Raw genomic sequence first — 21,341 nt, forward strand, 5'->3', positions numbered from 1 at the left:
CCCTATGAGGGCAGTTCTACTCTTGTCCTACAGGGTTGCTATGAGTCATAATCTACTTGACGGCAGGGGGTTTGGGTGGGTTTTTCTTATTTGAGAAGATAGAAAAGTGCATGTTCTTTTTAAAATTTATTTTTGTTGTTGAGAATATATACAGCAGAACATACACCAATGAATTTCTACATGTACAATTTGGGGACACTGATTACATTCAAGCTGTGCAACCATTCTCAACCTCCTTTTCTAAACTGTTCCTCCTTCATTAACAGAAACTCACTGTCCTCTAAGTTTCCTTAGTGCAAGTTCTTCATCTTCAAGTGGTATTGCTTAAAATGAGTAATTCTCTTTTCTTATTGGCTTCTATGCCAGTTTGCCTTCTGAAGTTCTTAGTGTTGAGCTTCATAATCAAAAAAGCATACTGGGAAATACCCAGTTGGGGTCACTGAGCAGTCTACTTTGCATCAAAATTAAACTTCAGTTTTTCAGTGTGCTGTTACTTATGATAGAGAAATCTGGAATCATCTGATGTTTATCTATTATGGTCTCATTCATTAAATGGAAAATTAAACAGTCACTAAAAACGACAGATAAAAAAAGACTATGTAACGGCAAGGACGAATTGTTATAATATTGAAGCAAAGCAGGATATAGACTTATAAATGATTCTTAATAGTTATAGAATTACAATTTGGTTAAAGTGCACATACAAAAACAAAGTTAGATACAGTAATGTCTGTACTGTGTTACAATAGTGAGAATAAGGGTCTTATTTTCAACTGCAGTGTTATACTACATTTAGAATCTTAAATTCAACTGCAGATTTTTTGGTATTCTTCTCTTCTGTAAAAGAGAAAGAGACAGATAAACCAAACACCTGAGTAGCTTATCGGGAGACGTGAGTGAGATGAGCTGCAACCAATAAGGAGGGAAGTAACAGAGATTCCTATTTTTACTTTACAGCTTTTTCAGCTTGAAGGCTATCACCAATTAAAATAAAATTGCTCAAAACACTTAAAAAATACCCAAAGATCTTCACTTGTGTAACCAAACTGATCACGTGAATGCTTAACTGCCAATGGCCCTATTAACACCTATTCAATGTCATTATTTCAAAGATACGTCTTCTAAAGATGAAGACCTAGCCCTGACACTGGTACTGAGGGGAGGACTGCACCAGTATTCCCAAGCAGAAGTTTGGAAGGATGGTACCTTTGGTCTTACACCCAGGAAGCCACTGCAGTTTGGGGCTCCACATTTGCAAACGGTCTTTCCATTCCCAAGACATTCTAGGTTGTAGTTAAACGTAAGTTCTGTGCCTGCATAAAAAGCATGAAAATGTTAATGTCCATGGCTTTAATTACATTATTTTTGTAATAATCGCAAAGGATACTGACTTCGAAGAGAATATATTAAATTTAAAATGAGGATTAAAAAAAGAGGATTTGTTAACTCCAATCCTGAAAAACTATTAATCAGCTAATACATATTTAATAATAGAAAAATTTAAATGATTTAACAAGTAGTATTTAAAATAACTTTTACTACAGAGGTGCTAATTACCAAGTTGTTTTTAATTTTCTAATTCAGATTCAAAATATATTAATTCACTACAAAAAATAAAAGACTGCAAAAACTTATTGTATACATTGAGCTGCCAGGCACTGGGTTGCAAGTATGAAGAAAACCTGTAAGTCTGTGCCAAGGTGAGCACATCTTCCCTGGCAGCACCCAAGGGAGAAGCATCTCAGTAGAGTAAGAATAGCTCTGGGCCAGATGTCAGTCCTGGCTTCACTTCCGAATTATACTGAAACCTAGCTGGGTGATCTTGGTCAGGACATTTAACGTCCTTGAGTCCTGAGTAGCCCATTTTTAAAATGGAGAAATAAATGTCTGCTCTGCCAATCTTGCAAGCCTACTGAGAAAATACGCCATAATACATGCAGAAGTAATCTGTAAAGTTTAAAAAGAGATGTATAAATTTAAGGTACAAAATGTCTCCTTCCTGTCAAAACTACAATTCATCAACACTGTGAGAGCAAATAAAACACAAAAACATTCACACTCAAACCATGCAAAATCAACATGGGAAGGGAAGGCCTAAAAGACACAAGAATTTTACATGTATATACAGAGGCTACCTCTGGGTGGGGGTAATGGCTTATAGCTGATGTATAAAGTGTCAAATCATTCACGGTCCAAACTGTCAAATCTTAGGATGATTTCCCATTGCAGACGGACATGAATGTCTATCTATCAATAATACTAATTATAGTTTTTCATCCAATATTGGAAATAGATCATTATTTCTTGATTCGGTTTAGAAAAATATAAAGTAGCTGGCTAGTATTTAAGGGTCATGTTGTATGAACAGTAGAATCATTTGCTGCTGGGTGGAGAGGCTCACACTGTGAGGCATATCCAGGAAGCAAGACAGACCAAGGTAACAGCTGTAGTGGGCACTCTACTCACATTATTCTTTTCTCTATTAAAGATTTTTTTTCTGAGAATATAACTGAATTTTTGTAAATTTGATATGTTTATAATGCAACTCCACTGTATACACAAATACAAGATAGCAGGATACTTGGCATAACTTGCTACTCACTGACCATCTACTATGCAAATATAAACACACAAGGGCTTCATCAGAAAGCATTAGTGTTCATAAAGGAGTGCCTGATCCCATTCTAGAAAAGAATACAATATGCAGTAATCCTTGAGTGTTCTGCAGTGACTGGGGATGGCAAAGGGCACTGAAAAAGAGATAAATGAGGAGTGAGCATGGCACACATGAGAGACAGTAAGCGACAGATGCATGAAGAGCACAGGAAGTTGGATGAATAAGGAGGAGAGCAGGCTGTCAAGGCTTCAGCTTCTGCAGGCACTCTGCCTGGGACTTAACATTGTGGCACTGAAGCGGGTCAGGAGAGAAAAAAGAATTGAAGTCATATGAATGAGTAACATTTAAGTAGTCAACAAAGAGGAAAAGTGCCCCTCACTCCATAGAGGTAATTAGAAAAATGGAGAAAAGAACAATAAAACCCACTGTTGTCAATTCGGACTCATAGCTACCCTAAAGGACAGAGTAGAACTGTCCCAATAGGGTTTCCAAGGCTGTAAATCTTTATGGAAGCAGACTGCCACATCTTTCTCCCATGGAGCAGCTGGTGGGTTCCAACCATCGTGCCCCCAGGGCTCTTAGAGAAAAGAACAGAGGTGCCAAATCTAAGAATCCAAATAACATAATACTACCTACTTTATAGCACTTTTGCAGGAGTTAAATGAGATAACTGCTTGGGACAGTGTCTGTCACCTGATAAACTGTAGCTTTTATAGAATTCACATGGTAAGTAGCTTTTTTTAACGTGATTTTATAGCTTTTATGTGATAAGTCCTATTACAAAACAGAAACCTATCCAATTCACTCTCAAGCCATCCATCCCAAAACCTTGATACAATTTGTCATTTTCAGAATCAATGTCACCTAGGCCAGCAGTGCACAGTGATTGCTCAAATGCTGGTAACTTCATACTTTAGATGAAGAAAATGCAAAACAGGAGAAAGGAAATAGTGGTACAATTTTTAATATCTCTAAATTGTTAGAATCTTTAAAATCTGAAAAGCCTAACAGACTTCCAGGGAGTATATTAAAATGGTAGGAAAAAGAAACTTGAGCAGGGGAAAGGAGTCCCACAGATGAAAAAACAAAACAAAACAAACAACACACCAAGAACTGACCAAATTGCTCTTTAATTGTTTTATCTTGACTAGGCAAAGGAGTGGGCAACATTTTTTTCTATTATATATAAGGATGCCACGAATCGGAGCTGACCCCATGGCAACTAACAACAACAATGCTTGCTGAGGTTAACAATTCTGACTGGGCAAAGAACTCATATAGGATTTCTGCTTCAACAGTAAGTAACTGAACTATACTATTACCAATTATAAACTACCGAGGCCAGACCCATCTCAGTTTGACTACAGGACAGAGATCTTCAAAAGTTTTGCTAGTGTCAACAAAAAAAAATTAATTTTGAAAAATTACTTGTGCATTTCAACATCTGCAAACTTTAGAGAAGTTTAAATATTTTGAAAATCATAGAGGGTATCATATGCATAGATGCTTAAAATATTCATCAAAACATTGAAAACTACACATTTAGTTAGCTCTTTCAATATATGAAAAATAACTCTGCTGTCAATCACACAATTATATCAGACTTTCAATTCAAATAAACATCTTAATGCTTGTCCTGGTTACAACCACCTCACTGCTGCATTCTAATTCTTAGAGACACAGGCAGGCCACAAAAGAACCTGTGCGTTCTCCAAATGTCAGGTTCTCTGGTGCCCGAGAGATGAGGGCCTGTAGCCCATAAGAAGATTTGAATGAGTCAGAGTTGAGTCTTTGGTCTGCAAAGTGGGAGAAGGGCAACTGAAAAGGAAGGTGACAAAGGAGACCTGGCGATCTGGTGCTTCTTAAGGCAGGCCAATTTCTGGAGAGTTGATACAAAAGTGAAAAATCTAGAAATTTATTCCCTCAAAACCATCCATGCCCAAATACCACCTGGAAAATCTTTATGTATCCTCAGAAATTTGCATACCTCATTTTGGAGTATAGGACATATGGGATTTTTAAATGACAAAACCTGAGGTTCAGTTTATTCAGCTCCAGATTTTGCATAACATCCTTAATTGATTCTTACCTGCTTTGATGTCACTCAGGGCAAAAAGGCCAACACGGGTATCTCCATTCACAGACCACTTTTGTGTTTCACAGTTGGGCTGGCAGCAATGATTCATGAACCGAGCATAGTTTCCTTTGGGACCAGCATCAATGATACGGTCCTAGAATTCCAAGAAAAGATAATCATCAGATTTCCTGAGATCTCTGCTATTGTTGATTAAAATTAAGAATTAAGACTATGCTCTACAATAAAAGCTAGAGTTCCTCTGTTAAATTTGAATCCCCTAGAGGTAGTTCTCCAAGTGCGGTCATTGGACCAGCAGCAGCGTCACCATCTGGGAACTTGTTAGAAATGCAAATTCTTAGGTTTCATTCCAGATATACTGAAGCAGAAACTCTGGGGTAAGGCCCAGTGATGTGTGGTATAATAAGCCGACCATGTGATTCTGATGTATGCGAATGTTTACAAACCACTGCCCTAGAAGCAGCAGCTTGTCCCATCCTTGTAATTAGAGTTCTCAACCTCGGCTGCACCTTAGAAATCACCTAAGGAGATTTAAATACTGATGCTCAGGGCCATCTCAGACCAAGTGAATCAGAATATCTGGAGGCGGGGACCTCACTATTCTTAAGTGTACAACTTGATAAATGTTAACAAAGTCATACATCAGAAAAGGGTTCTGTTATAAACACTAGCAGAAGAGGGAGAAAAAAAGGCTAGTGGAATCTAATATTCAGATACAAAGAGGAAATCTCAGATACACAGAAAATAAACACACTAGGATGCTAAAATTAGGAATAAGTCCCAAATATAATCCTAGGCATCAATAAAATTAAACTCTTCAGAAAATTCCTATAATTGGCACACCTTCCATTACTTACTTTGTCTAGGGTGAGCATATAGAAATTAGTGATATCATGTTCTTGGGCATAACGAATTCGAGCTCTGCACTCTTCTTCATCTATTAGCTCACCCACATACTCATTCACAAATTCACCCTAGAACAAGAAACAGCTCGAGTTAAAGGCAAAAAAGTGCAACTGTGTTTACATGTACATCTTTTTTTTTTTTTTAATTCATGAAAATATCAGATTCTCCAAAGCAACTTATGTGCATGTAATTAGTCAGTTAAAGAAAGGTTTATTCACAAAGTTTATTAAGAAAATGCTCTGCATCCCACTTTGGTGAGTGGTGTCTGGGGTCTTAGAAGCCAGTAAGCAGCCATTTAAGATGCATCGGTTGGTCCCAATCCATCTGGAGTAAAGGAGAATGAAGAACACCAAAGACACAAGGGAAATATTAGCCCAAGAGACAGAAAGGGCCACATAAACCAGAAACTGCATCAGCCTGAGACCAGAAGAACTAGATGGTGCCCGGCTACCACCAATGACCGCCCTGACAGGGAACACAACAGAAAGTCCCTGTTGGAGCCGGAGAAAAGTAGGGTGCAGAACTCAAGTTCTAGTAAAAAGACCAGACTTAACGGTTTGATTGAGACTGGAGGGACCCCAGAAGACACGGCTCCTGGGCTCTCTGTCAGCCTAAAACTAAAACCATTCTTGAGACCAACTCTTCAGACAAAGACTAGACAGGACTATGGGACGTAAGATGATACTCGTGAAGAGTGTGCTTCTTAGGCTCAAGTAGATACGTGAGACTGAACGGGCAGCTCCTGTCCAGAGACGAGATGAGAAGGCAGAGAGGGTCAGGAGCTGGTTGAATGGACACCGGAAATCCGGGGTGGAAGGGAGAAGTATGCTGTCACAGTACAGGGAGATCAAGTAGGGTCACATAACAATGTATAAATTTTTGTATGAGAGACTAACTTGAATTGTAAACTTTCACTTAAAGCACAACAATTAACAAAAAAGAAAGAAAGGTTTATTCAGAAACATTAAATATGATGCCCCAACTATCTGACAATAAAATTCACCTTCCCACTCCCACCACCAGAAAGATTAGGATACACTGGACACTGACGATCAATTAGAATGGAAGATTAGCAAGCAAACTTAAGGCTCCATTAAAATGGAGATAAGAACAGTTGATCCCTTTACCAGCCCAGGAGCCTGAAAGTCAGTTTCCTTGAACTGTGTTCTTCGTCCTTGGAGCTTGCCCTGCCTCCCCGCACTGTCCTTCTTACGCACTACACTACAGTCACACTGGCTTTCAACATGCAATCCCTCTACCTGCAATGCTTTTGCCTTGCCTGAGCCAACAACTACTCATCTTTCAAGTCTCAACTTACAATATCTTCAGAGACAAACTAGTTTCAGTCCCTTTGCCACATGCTTCCAAAGCACTTTGTGCTTTCACATTGGGTAATTACTTGTTCGACGTCTGTCTCTCTCCTCTAGAATGTAAACTTTATGAAAGAATGGACCATATCTCTTGTACTGACTGCTGCATCCCTGGCACTATGTCTGGCTCATAGTAAATATATAGTAACTACTTAGCAAATGACTAAGAGAACAAACCATATTCACTGCCTTTCCTAAAAACAATGGAACTGTTCAATATGAAACTCAAACAAACCAGTCAATAAAACTCGAGAAAATATAACAGGAGTGAGGTTTATTGTTACTATAATGCCAAATATGATTTATTTTACACAGAAAGTATACAATATTGCCAATTTATAGCATCTTACAGGTCCTTCCAAATTTCAAGTTGAAGATGTTACCACACTTTTATTAGAGAAGGCCTAACCCTCTTCTCCTTCACGCTCCATGAACACAAACCTAATTTTTTGCCATTAAAATCAGATTTCACTTTATTAACAGGTGATTAACACCTGTTTATCATGAGCTCATTATCCTACCAGTTCCAGGATTTTCACAGAAGAGCAAATAAGGACATAACATCAGGGGCAGATAGTCAACAGGTAAGGTAAGGACACTGCTTACTGTGCTTACCACATCATCTAGAGTGAACAATTTCACATTGGTTTCACCACATCTTTGACTTTGTTCACTACATGTGAAATTGTTCACTACAGATTAGTAAGTAAGCCTGTGTTTACCTTGTTTACTGGGTCATCCAGCCATGTCAGGGACTGTGAATTTGAAAAGCAGCTTTGTTTCTGTAGGAAGGTGCTGTGGGGTTGGGAGAGAGACAGATGCCAGCCACATCTAGAAGTACAGTCCTCTGATGTGGTGAAAAAATGTGAAAATGTACACTACAGATTATCTGGTCAGCAAGGTAAGCATAGTGCTATTGGATAATCTTCCCCTGTATAGTATCTCTATGAATTTCCCTTTTTTTTTTTAAATCCTCATACATAGTGAATATGATAAATATTAAGAACTTTAGAAACAGAGGAGACCATCCACTCTGAAGCTTCCAAACTCAGGAAGGACATGATCAGACACAATAATGCTAATCCCAAATCTATTTTATTTCCCTCTGTGGTGGATTTTCTCACATGCATCAAGAATAATTAATCATGTTAAACAACTGCAAAGAACAAAAAAATCCTAGTAACCAAGAGAAGTTTCCCTCACCTTTTTAATATCTGTTTTTGTTCGGAGGCCCCAGCCCCTCTGTAACGTGCGGAAAATTTCAACCTCTGGATACTGACGCTTGGTGAAGCACTGGTTTTGGCAGCGCCCCCCGGCAGGACATACTGTAGGATGGCACTCATAAAGCAGCATGCGGTTGATGCACTCGGAGTCTATCCCACAGGGGTTCTCATCAGTAGCTTTACAGTTGCAACGGGGAATTTCAGACAAATCTGCAGTGAAGATCTGGACCCTGCCAATAGGACGATTCACCTAGAGAAGAAGCACATACACCAGACAAGTCAACAAAAGACCACTCAGGACATGTAAAAGGCAGACTCCTTTTTCTTGAAGTTACATACCACATCTTATATGATTTTGAACTATCAAGATTTTGGTAGTCTGATATAAAAACAAAGCCTCATTTGATAGACAGAATGTGAATCACAGAAAAAATTTTTAAATTCATTTAAAAAAAAATAATTTCAAAGCTGATAGGCCAAGTGAGTTGTAAACTGAGTTTCTATTATTGCCACATGGTAGTGCCACTGCAGCTGCTATATTAAAACTTGCACCATTCTTGAAAGTTGGAAATTGTTGGCATGAAAACTTGAGTAATTTGAATTCCTATATGTAAGGATATATTTTAGTATTTACTAATATAATTTGAAATCTTTTTAATAGACTATAACAACATCACTCATACATAAACAGTTAAGTGCTTGACTATTAGCTGAAAGGCTGGCAGCTCAAACCCACCCAGAGGCGCTTTGGGAGACGGGCCTGGCAATCTGTTTCTGAAAGGTCACAGCCTTGAAAATCCTATGGAGAAGTTTTACTATGCACACATGGGGTTGCCATGAGACAGAATTAACTTGATAGCAACTAGCAACACAAGTGCTGAAAACTACAGTGAAAATCTGGGGTGTTAAAAACAGATAGCTGCTCTGACACCCAAGCTATAAACATAGGATAAAGTTTTTACAAATAGTAGCAAAACTGCTGAGAAAAAGAATAGATATTCCACAATAGAGATGGATTTGTGTACTATGAGAAAGAAGTCCCTCCTACTTCATGTTATTCAAGTGGGAATAGGCAAACTGTGAGTCTTCAAATACACAGGCCAACATAAAACTTGACTATTCAGGGATTGTGTGATTTTGATAAATTATTGCACGATTTACCTTGCAAGACTGTTATGAAAATAGGAAATATATATAAATGGTCCAATACAAAGCCTAGCAGATGGCAGCTTCTTAAACATGCTAGCTATTATTATAATTAAGTTCTTTTTTCTTTTCTTTTAACGTCCCTTATAATTGCTTCTGTCACATCACTATTCTAGATTTCTAATTCCAGTCAATCTAAAATCTCTACGATCAGTTAAAAATTTATTTCCAACCTCTAAATTCTCAAATGTTTTCATTTCTAGCATTTTATTGTTTGCCTCCTAGTCTTCAACAATATTATAAAATCTACAACCTGTCTGTGGAAATATACTGTCTTCAAATAATTTCTCTATAACAACTTAAGAGGACATAAGCCTCATTGCCAGGTATCCTTCCGATTCTTCAAAATACTAGTGAAAACTGTCAACTTCTTGTTAATGGAGGAATACTCTCACAACAAGCAACTATAAGCCACAAACTTACTGAGTAAGGTATATTCTATAGAGGACGTAAAAATACTACAGCTGAGCTCAATCACCCAAGACTATAGGTCCTATTAAACAGGGCACCTGAACACTTACCTCCTGTCTCAGGTGAATATCTTTGTTCCCTACTCCCTAAAAAAGTTTCATTCTACTCCTCCTCTCTCTATAAATGTATGTTTTAATCATTCTTTCTTGATATCTGAGCTAACCTGTGATTAATCCCAAATAAGTTTCTCACCTAATACACCGTGAAGCAAAATCACATGGTTAGATAAGAACAATCATATAGACAATCACACAGAAAACTTCTCTGAAGGGCCAGACAGTAAATATTTCAGGCTTTGCGGGCCATACGGTCTCCCTGTGGCATGTTCTCAACTCTGCCATTGTAGTGTGAAAGCAGCCACAGAAAATATGTAAGCAAATGAGAATGGCTGTGTTCCCCAATAAAACTTTATTTATGGACACTAAAGTTTTGATTTCATACAATTTTTTTGTCACAAAATATTCTTGTTTCTTTCATTTTTTCCCCTCACAACCATTAAAAAATGTAACAACCATCCTTGGCTCATGGGCCTTGCATAAACACGCAGCAGGCCAGATTTGGCCCAAGGACTATAGTTTGCCAACCTTTGCTCTAGATCTCTTCCTGGAATTATATTTGTTTAAAAAAAATTTAAAAAGATGGAGGAAAGAAACTGGCTTTTAAATTCTGTGATTAGATCACTCACAGGAAGTTGCTCTCTCAATAGCCAGGCTCAATATGGTTGATGTGCTACTCTGAAGGCCTAACCTGCTGTTGTCTGACACCTACGAATGTGTGAAAAGGAATACTTTTCTTTTTCTGATGAATAACTACACTTCACTGTTATGTCTCCAGGCACAGTAATTCCATTTAACACCAGAATCCACGAGACTCAATTTTAGGTTTTGAGACTCTTTTCTTTTTCAGCAGTTTTAACTATTTATAAGGTTTGGTATTTCATGACTTTTATTCTTTTTTAGAGGTCTTCCAAAGGGGAAGAAGAAAACTTATCAAATAAAATAAATAAATAAATAAAACTCATTCTATCTTGTAAGTACCATATAGGCCCATTTAATAAAACCTAAGAGATATTACGGGAATTTAGTGTTCTGACTTTTCCTGTATCTCATAGCATTTTACTATCTCATCAATTTCCATTATTACTCATCAATTATTCCAAACTCTTGTTTAAAAATCTTAAAATGAAAAAGGAAGAATGACGGAATCACATGGTGCAATAATCAGAAAAGTAGTTGCACTTTAGTTTTCTTACTGCACTGCCCAAAGTAATGCATCATCTTTCAAGAAAGTATAAAAGACTGGAGATATCATCTTTCTTGTCTGCTTTTACTAGAGTTGTCACATTTAGCAAATGAAAATCCAGGACACCCACTTAAATCTGAATTTCAGATAGTTTTTTAGTTTAAGTATGCCCCATGCAATATTTGGGACACACTTAAACACAGATGGTGGTGAAATTGATCTCTAAGTGAAATTTCAGACACAAGATTTCAGATGACTATATCCTAGATTAATTTTATGTAACTCAAAAATCGATGAGTGAACAAAGTATTTCTAAGGACAAAAAGAAAATACAGTATTCTCACCTAGGAAGGATGTCATCACACACTATTTTGCAACAAGAACCTGGGCCATTTCACTTTGCTAATAGCATTCTTTCACATTTTATGATGTTTGAGCACCAAAATTTGGTAAAAAGAGATTTGTAAAAAGTAGTTTAAATAAATATTTATTAAAATTTCCAGTAAAGTTGTTCTTCACTATCTCTTTACCTTTACTTCTGTAGATCATTCATAAAAATGAATGATAAGAAATGGTGATGACTATTTTACCAGAAGGACTAAGGGTGAATAAAGCTTGCACACCTCACATTAATTCTAATGTCCTTGGGAACGCTAGCCATAATTACCTAATATATCTTAATATTAGTCATTATCAAGAAGACTAACCATGTGTATTATTCAAACTAACTCAGGGTCATTTATCATTTTTCTTCATGGCTCTTAGAAATGAACAGAACTTGCATGTGAAGACTTTCCAAGCAGAAGAAAAAAGACCGTATCAAAGCACCACTGATTTTTAAAGTGCATGCAATGTGCCAGCAATGGTCCTCTGGTACTTTTTTCTGATCTTCTTTTAAACTCACATCTCTGCCTAAAAGCATCTGTGCTTGTACGTCAAATTTCATCATGAATAAAGTGGGAAGAGGGCAAGGTGTACAGTGTCTCCCCCGGTGATGGAGTCTCCTGGGGCCTTCTCTCACCTTTATATGTTTGTAAGGCGGTGGCTTCTTGTCATTCTTACGGTCTTCCTGCAGCTGTCTTAGCTCCTTTTGGGCCTTTAACTCCTCAAACCTTGCTGCAGCTTCCTGAAGAGCTAAGAAAACACACAGCACAAGTCACCTAAAAACCTGTGGGTGGAGCTGTTTATTGGGCCCATCCCCCTCTTTTAACATGGGTAAAATTTATGTTTTAGACAAAAATCAATAAACACTATATGAAAAACTAACAAGTATATATAATTAATGTTTCAAGCAGGTTATAATTCCCGGGATATTCAGATAAAGCACTAAGACAAAACATAATCGATCACTAAATGACATAATACAGAGTACCAATTTCAGAGAAAAAAACCAGCTAAATGACCTGAAAATGCCCACATATATAATTGTCTAATAACAACTAGAAGGAACCTGATGGTGCAAGTAGTTTGCAATCAGCTGCTAACCTAAAGGCTTGCGGTTTGAACCACCCAGTGGCTGCACAGAAGAAAGGCCTAGTGATCTGCTTTTGTAAAGATGTGCTGTCAAGTCAATTCCAACTCATAGTGACCCCATGTGATGGAGCAGAACTGCCACATAGGATTTTCTTTGCTGTAATCTTTAGGGAAGCAGATGGCCAGGTCTTTCTCCCGCAGAACTGCCAACCTTTCAGTTAGCAGCTGAACACTTAACCACTGTGCTAACAGGGCTCCTTCTGCAAAGATTAGAGTCTTGGCTTCCAGAAAGATTCTCTTTCCTAGGTGCCCCGAGTAATACGCTCACTCCTCTGGAAGAAATTCAAAGTTGAAGTGTTCCTCTCCATCTTGACCTGTTCTCTAGAGTACTTGATTTACTTTTCTCCTAAGTTATTCTCTAAGTATCAATGGTCAGCTCTAACGATACACAGATCTTCTTACCTAATTTACATTTAAGCGCTGTACTTTAAGTGCTTAAAAGACTGCAGTATTTGAATATTCAAACAAAACCTTAAGAGTTTCAATCATATCCACTTAAAACAGAATGTTAATTCATTGTTCCTCACCCGAGTTAAAAATCCTAACAAGCACTGCAATTCTTCCCTCTTCCCTTCTTGTGGCTCTCTCCGATGCTGTATTAATTCTTTAAAGAACATCTTCTCTCTGATCCATCCCTTTGTCTCAATTTCCCGGCCACCACCTAGCAGAGGTTGTGTGCATGGAGTCTTCTAAATTGTCCTAAAACCCTCCTCCCCTCATCCAATTACTCAGTAGTTCCCGCAAACTATACTAAATACTTAAGAGTTCTCAAACTCATCATGTTGGATTCATGTTGGATACGCAGGCTGTCTTTTACATTTTAAGTACCTTCCCTTCTTCACAGTCAGTGTAGCAATTAAGAGTATGGGCTCTAAACAAAGAACACCAAAGACACAAGGAAAGTATTAGTCCAAGAGACAGAATGGGCCACATAAACCAGAGACTTCATCAGTCTGAGACCAGAAGAACTAGATGGTGCTTGGCTACCACCAATGAACGTCCTGACAGGGAACACAACAGACAGTCTCTGATGGAGCAGCAGAAGGATGGGTTGCAGAACTCAAATTCTAGTAAGAAGACCAAACTTAATGGTCTGACTGAGACGGGAAGTACCCTGGAAAGCAGGGCCCCTGGACTCTCTATAAGCCCAGAACTAAAACAATTTCCGAGGCCAACTCTTCAGACAGGGATTGGACTGGACTGTGGCCCATAAAGTGACACTGGTGAAGTGTGCGCCTCTTAGTCAAGTAGATACAAGAGACCAAAGGGGCAGCTTCTGTCCAGAGGTGAGAGGGGAAGGCAGAGAGGGTTAGGTTGAATGGTCATGGGGAATCAGAAGCGGAAAGGAGGAGCGTGCTGTCGCAGAATAGGGTGAGCAATTAGGGTCACGTAACAATGTATGTATAAAATTTTGTATGGGAGACTAACTTGAAATGTAAATTTCATTTAACTACAACAATTAAAAAAAAAAAAAGAGTATGGGCTCTAGAGCCCAACTACCAGGCTTGGAAACACTACTCTATCACCTACTGCCACTGGGATCTTGGGTAAGTAATTGAACTTATATGTGCCTCAGTTTCCTCATTTGTAAAATGAGGATAATGGTATCTACTTCATAGGGCTGCTCTAAGGACTAAAAGCAGAAAATGAACTTTGAACAGGGCATGGCACACAATAAATGGTATCTAGGATTATTATGGCTCATTCTTAAAGTATCACTTAAAAAAATAAGTCATACATGACTTCCAAACCTCAGCCCCCAGCCCAGTTTGGTCCCTCTTGGTCTGTTCCAAAAGCAGTACATACCATGCACACTTCTGCCACAACACTCACTGAATGTTGTTGACTGCTGGTATCTAGGTCAGATTTCCCCACAAAAACATTGGTTCCATGAAGGCAGAAGCACTGAGCCAGCCCAAGGTTGAGGCGCAAGAACAGCAAAGCCCAGTGTTGACAGCCTAGGTCTGTGCACAGAAACCACAGGGCCCACAGGTAAGTGAGCACCCAGTGAATTAACCTGAGGCAACTGGAACTTTTGTTAACCTTGTTCCCTACTGACATCACTCCCATTCCCCACCCAGACGTTCCACTTGCTTAGAATCCACTTTCACCTCACTCTGTAGACAAAGTCTTATACAAGTACCCCTCAACATCCAAATACATTCAAAAAGCAAGAGAGGTGTATTGCCTTTCAAAGGACAGCCAAATAAGGAAGGTAATTACAATTGAAGGCATACCAACTATGTGCCCTGCAGGTTCACTTTTATTACCTTGCCGAATTCTCAGAGTAACCTTTCCCAGTAATACAGTAAGAGAAAATTGAGGCTTATAGTGGATTGCAGCCCTGGTGGTGTAATGGTTAAGAGCTTGGCTGCTAACCAAAAGGTCGGCAGTTTGATTCCACCAGACGCTCCCTGGAAACCCTACAGTGCAGTTCTACTCTGTCCTATAGGGTCGCTATGAGTTGGAATCGACTTGACGGCAACAAGTTATAGTGGATTCAACCAGCCGCTAAGTGGTAAAACTAGTTCCGTTGATTCTAAGAAACCCCTCAGGGCCCCAGTTGTCCCCACTGTCTTCAATGTTAGGTCAGTTTACAAAAATCTCTCTTTTGCATCAGAGCACTTATGCTTTGACCTTCACTGTCTTATTTTACCCTACAATATTTGGTGAATTTTATTTCTTCCCAACAAACTAATAAAAGACTCCTTTGGGCAAATGTGGTTCTGTTTGAGATTATAGCCGTTGTTCAGCAAAGTGAAGGGCTGACTCTCTTAAAAAGTTCCAGAACTCCAGTACTGGATAAGATACTGAGAACTAGAACTGATAAGACAAAAACCCTTCCTAATGGAAATTCCAGTTTAGTAAAGGTTGGGCTCAAAACTAATGAGCTCTTGAAGAAAAGATTTAAACACAGAAGAAAACATTCTTTGATGGTTATGAGGGTAGGGAGAGAGGGAGAGGAGTATTCACTAGCTAGATAGTAGACAAGAATTATCTTAGGTGAAGAGAAGGACAACACACACTACAGGGAAAGTCAGCAGAACTGAACTAAACCTAAGCTAAGAAGTTTCCTGAATACAACCAAACACTTCGAGGGACAGAGCAGCAGGGGCGGGGTCAGGGGACCATGGTTTCAGGGGACATCTAGGTCAACTGGCATAATGAAGTTTATTAAGAAAATGTTCTGAATCCCACTTTGAGCATCTGGGGTCTTAAAAGCTAGTGACCGGCCATCTAAGACACATTAACTGGTCCCAACCTTCCTGGAGTAAAGGAGAATGAAGAACACCAAAAATACAAGGAAAGTATTAGCCCAAGAGACAGAAAGGGCCACAATACCAGAGACTGCATCAGCCTACAACCAGAAGAACTAGATGGTGCCCAGCTACCACCAATAACTCCCCTGACAGGGAACACAACAGAGAGTCCCTGATGGAGCAGGAGACAAGTGGGGTGCAGAACTCAAATTCCAGTAAAATGACCAGACTTAATGGTTTGACTGAGACTGGATGGAACCTGGAAGATACAGCCCCCGGGCTGTTGGCCCAAAACTAAAACCATTCCCGAGGCCAACTCTTAAGACATTAAGATTAGACTGGACTATGGGACATAAAATGATACTCGTGAAGAGTGTGTGCTTCTTAGCTCAAGTAGATACATGAGACTAAAGGGCAGCTTCTGTTCAGGGGCAAGATGAAAAGGCAGAGAGGGTCAGGAGCTGGCTGAATGGACACGGGAAATCCAGGGTGGAAAGGAGGAGTGTGCTGTCACAGTACAGGGAGAGCAACCAGGGTCACATATCAATATATGTATAAATTTTTGTATGAGAGACTAACTTGAATTGTAAATTTTCACTTAAAGCACAACAATAAAAAAATAATAGTAATAATGAGTTGTGTAGGTCAACTTCCTTATAAAATCTGTAGCTACATCCACATACTGCCCTCAGAGGACAGAACCCAGCTGATAAATGGAGTAAATGTAAATTCTAACACAGCGCAGACACTCAAGCAACAGACATCTGTGTTGGCCTGAGAAACAAAAGGAGTAACGTTACCTTTTTTGTACGTCCCATCCACTCCTTTGCCCATCTTATCCTTGCTGCTAACATCCCCTTCCATGTAGGGGAAGACTCTGGCCTGGTGGGTCCACAGATAGTCATTAGACCCAAAGAAGAGTACAGGGAACTCCCCCACATCATGTCTCATCTTATCGATGTTGGAAGGCACAGCGCGAGGATGGCAGATCTCAGCTGGCCACCACCTAGGACAAAGGCGAAAACAAGGAAGAAAACCTCTAGAAGGCTGCAAGACACTAGGAAAATAACATACGAACCAGAATTAGGAATAACAATGTCTGTTAATAGTGAAGTCCAACCTAGGGCATTCTTAAAATTTAAGTAGAGAATAAACAAGTAGAATGTACTAAAAGCCTGATAACACCACACATACATGCACACACTCCCTCTGACTCAGTTATTCTATTTCAGGAAATCTATGAAAAGAAAATAATTAGAGATACAAACAAAGATTTATAAGTAGAATGTTCACTGAAGCATTACCTATAATAATGAAAAACTGGAAACAATCTAAAAGGCCAGGAACGATAGCAGTGACTATATAGTACACTATACAATAAAATACAATTTGGCCTTGAAAAAATAAAACTTTCCGTAACTATTAGGGGCATGGAAAAATGACACCAAGAAATGTCAAAAGAAAAAGCATGTAAATTAGTATAACCACTTCTGGAAGACAGTGTGGCATTAGTTATTAAAGCTACAAACTCCTACCTAGCTACTTTACTCCTGAGTATGCCCTAGAGAAGTTCCTTTGCATATACACCAAGAAACATTTACAAAATGCTCATAGCATAAACAGGAGAATGGATAAACGAACTATACAGCTATACAACGGTGAACTCTCAATGACCTGGAGCATTGTACTAACTACAACGACTCTCAGGAATATGACACTGAATGAAAAAAGCAATTTGCAGAAAAAGATATCAACTATCATCTCTTTATATAAAGTTCTAAAACACGCAGAACAGGTAAACTTACACAGCAAGGCAAAGGATGCATGTGCTACATGTATCAGGATGATACATGTGGTAAACCTACATAGTAAGGTAAAGGAATGATAAATGCAAAATCCAGTACACTGTTTGCTTCTAGGGGTCAGGAGAGAATGGAATCAGACAAGGGCATGGAAGGAGCTTCGAAAGTACCAGTGATGCTCTACATTTTTAATGCGGCAGTACATACACAGATGTTCTTTTAGTTATTCTTTAAAATTATGCATTCTATAAATATTCTTTTGTGTACTCCATATTCAAGGAAAATAATTTAAAAAAGAAAAAGCAAGATACAACACTGGGTATAAACTATGACGCCAATTACTTTGGAGGATTGTGTACTGACATGTCTGTATTTGCAAGTATATATGCCAAAATATTAACAATATACCTTCTTGTATCTTGTGAGATTTTGCATAATTTGTTTTCTTTAATGGTTTTCTACACTAAACATGTATTAGTTCTATAATCATGAATATAAAGTTAGTTTTTCTTTCATAAGGAAAAATTAATTAATTGGGGGGGTGGGTAATGCAAGGGAAGACCTTGCCTAATCAGGGAGAGCACTGAAAACAAACTACTTCATTTGAGGGATGGCAAGAAACAGGATGGTAAATAGAAGGAGTACCAGTCTCCATCATGATTACTCACCTGTATCGCCCAACTTTTACCCAGACAATCTCCCTGTAGTGTGGCTTTTTGCCTGCCTTACAGTCATTGCAATACCAGTTTCCTTCAGGGATATCAATGTTCAGGCATTCACGATGAAAAGCAGCAGGGCAAGAATCACAGCACAGAAGGCTGCCTCCTGTGGGAATCAAAAAGTCTAGCACTCAGAACCACAAGGCTGCATATAAGGACCCAGCTGAAACTTCCTTTGTTCAGCTCCTAACCAATGTATTTATCTCCTCGCCAAGGGTTTAGTCATTTAATTAGTTATCCAGAAGACATTTCTAGAAGAGTATTCCTTCTCTAATATTCCTGAGAACAACAGGGATAGAAGAGTAGAGGGGTTAGAGAGAGTGTGTGGATACAAAAGTATAAAAGTCATGTATGTGTATACACACACTTATACATTTTCCTTCCTTCACTGAAAGACAACACACTAAATATAACCACAGGTTTTTTTTTGAGGACTAAAGTAGCTAATAAATTACCTAGTAGTGTCTGACACAGAAGACATACACAAATGTTTCCGTAAGATTACTTCTTTCCCTCTTTTATAGATACTAACATTTCAGGACTTTTCTACCGTTTCATCAAGATAGTTTTACATATTTTACTTTGTTGCCAAAAAGAAGAGAAAAATAAAAAACTAGCATGGGGCACTTGTTTATGTGTCTAATTCTCCACCCAAAGCAGAGATTTTTCATTCATTCTGTGTTTGGTACTCTCCTGACACCTATGGACCCTTCTCAGACTGAAGTTCATGAATGCATAAACTTAATACACAAAATAAAATCAATTATATTAAAATATAGTTACCAAAATGTTAGAAAAAAACAAGAGATGTGCTGTTGTATGTGCTTCCTTGGTAATACATAAAAAAGATTTAGCAGTTGTAATGTTTGCAAATGCTATTTTGAGATATCTGCAATAACTGTAATATCTGTCATTTTAATAGGTGTAAAAAAATCACAAGTACAGTCATGCACTCCATAACGTCCATTCAGGTAACATCCATCTGCATATAGCTCTGTGGTTCCATAAGGTTATAAAAGAGTTCAAAAATCCCTATCGGAGAACAGGACATAACAGACCAACTGGGGGTAGTGACACAACAGCTTCCCTCACGCAACATGTGTACCTCATATCTCTTGTATACGGGCAGTCCTTGGGTTACGAACAAGATCCGTTCCTAAGTCAGTCTTTAAGATGAATTTATAGGTAAGTCGGAACAGGTACATATGGTTCTTATTTAGTGTCGCTTAGTCAAACGTCTGTCTTAGTACACAGTATATATTCTACCTTTCTATGCATATAAAAGACTTAAACACTTCCAAACCACTGAATGTTTTCATGCACGTTACAAAGTAGCACATGCATTCGTTATTATGAACCATTGTATTTAACTCAAATTTTTTTTTATGGTAGTCCCTTCTTAACTACAAGTTGTCTGTAAGTCAGCCATTCATAACCTAGGGACTGCCTATAAACGTCCAAATCACATAACGTCCTGTTTCACAGAATGTATCACAGATGTTAAGCAATGCATGACTGTACTAAAAAATTAGAGAATACGAAAACATGAGAGAAAAATCAACAAAACCAAAAGTTAGTTCCTTGAAAATTTCATTAAAATTGACAAACCTTTAGCTAGGCAGACAAAATAAAAAAAGAGATACAAATAACTGATATCTGAAATTAAAGTGTAAACATCACAACCAACCCTATAAAATAAAGATTATAAAAAAACACTATGAACAACTATACAAGAACAAATTAGATAACTTAGATGAAATGGACAAATTCCTAGAAACACATAAGCTACCTAAACTGACTCTAGAAAAAATATCAACAGACCCATAACAAGTGAAGAGACTGAATCAGTAATCAAAAATTTCCCAACAACAAAAAAGTTCTGGATCATATGTATGACCTCACTGGGGAGTTCTACCAAACATTTAAAGAAGAAGTGACACCAATCCTTCTTAAACTCTTCCAAAAAACAGAAGGGAAGGGAACACTTTCTGACTCAAGAGGACAGCATTTCCCTAATACCAAAGCCAAAGACATCACAGAAAAACTACAGATTGATATCCCTTCCAACTACAGATGCAAAAATTTTCAAGAAAATACTACCAAACCAAATCTAACGTCATATTAAAGGGATTATACACCATGATCAAGTGGGATTTATTCCAGGCATGCAGGGGGTAGCTCAACATTAGAAAATCAATCAATGTAATACCTCACATTAATAGAACAAAGGAAAAGAACCACATGATCATCTCGATTGACACCAAAAAAGCATGTGACAAAATCCAACACTCAACAAACTAGGAGCAGAAGGGAAATTCCTCAATCTGATAAAGGGTGTTTATGAAAAACACACAGCCAATATCACATTCAATGGAGAAAGACTGAAAACATTTCCCTTAAAATCAAGAACAATATAAGGATGCCCACTCTTGCCAATGCTATTCAATATTGTACTGGACGTTCTAGCCACAGCAATTAGGCAAGACAAAGAAATAAAAGGTATCCAAATAGGGAAGGAAGAAGTAAAACTATGCCTACTTGCAGATGACATGGTCCTATATATAGAAAATCCCAGAGAATCCACAAGGAAGTTACTAGACCTAATAAATTCACAAAGTTGCAATGTACAAGGTCAACACACAAAAATCAGTTGGGTTTCTACACAGAAGCAATGAGTAATTTGAAAAGGAAATTAAGAAAACAATTCCACTTACAATAGCATCTAAAAGAATAAAATACACCTAGGAATAAATTACGAAGAAAAGTAAAAGACTTGTACACTGAAAACTATAAAACACTGCTGAAAGAAATTAAAGAAGACCTAAATAAATGAATACAAAGACAGTCTGTGTTAATGGATTGGGAGACTTAATTAATATTGTTAAAGATGTCAGTAC

The 21,341-nt window shown here is 38.2% G+C and overlaps 1 protein-coding gene across 10 annotated transcripts in view; it reads right to left on the minus strand.

Moving 5' to 3' along the window:
• Window positions 1-21,341, minus strand: part of NSD1 (nuclear receptor binding SET domain protein 1) — a 179,568-nt gene that overhangs the window by 9,181 nt on the left and 149,046 nt on the right. For all 10 annotated transcript variants that reach the window (XM_004371155.1, XM_004371154.2, XM_023726470.1 and 7 more), the window contains 7 exons: window positions 18,394-18,550; window positions 16,724-16,929; window positions 12,152-12,264; window positions 8,192-8,461; window positions 5,570-5,686; window positions 4,707-4,848; window positions 1,207-1,313 (listed from right to left, as the gene is read on the minus strand). In XM_004371155.1, coding sequence (XP_004371212.1) covers window positions 1,207-1,313; window positions 4,707-4,848; window positions 5,570-5,686; window positions 8,192-8,461; window positions 12,152-12,264; window positions 16,724-16,929; window positions 18,394-18,550 — 1,112 coding nt within the window. The remainder of the gene's footprint in view (window positions 1-1,206; window positions 1,314-4,706; window positions 4,849-5,569; window positions 5,687-8,191; window positions 8,462-12,151; window positions 12,265-16,723; window positions 16,930-18,393; window positions 18,551-21,341) is intronic.

This window comes from Trichechus manatus, unplaced genomic scaffold, assembly GCF_000243295.1.
Source record: "Trichechus manatus latirostris isolate Lorelei unplaced genomic scaffold, TriManLat1.0 scaffold00011, whole genome shotgun sequence".
Classification (NCBI taxonomy): Eukaryota; Metazoa; Chordata; class Mammalia; order Sirenia; family Trichechidae; genus Trichechus; species Trichechus manatus.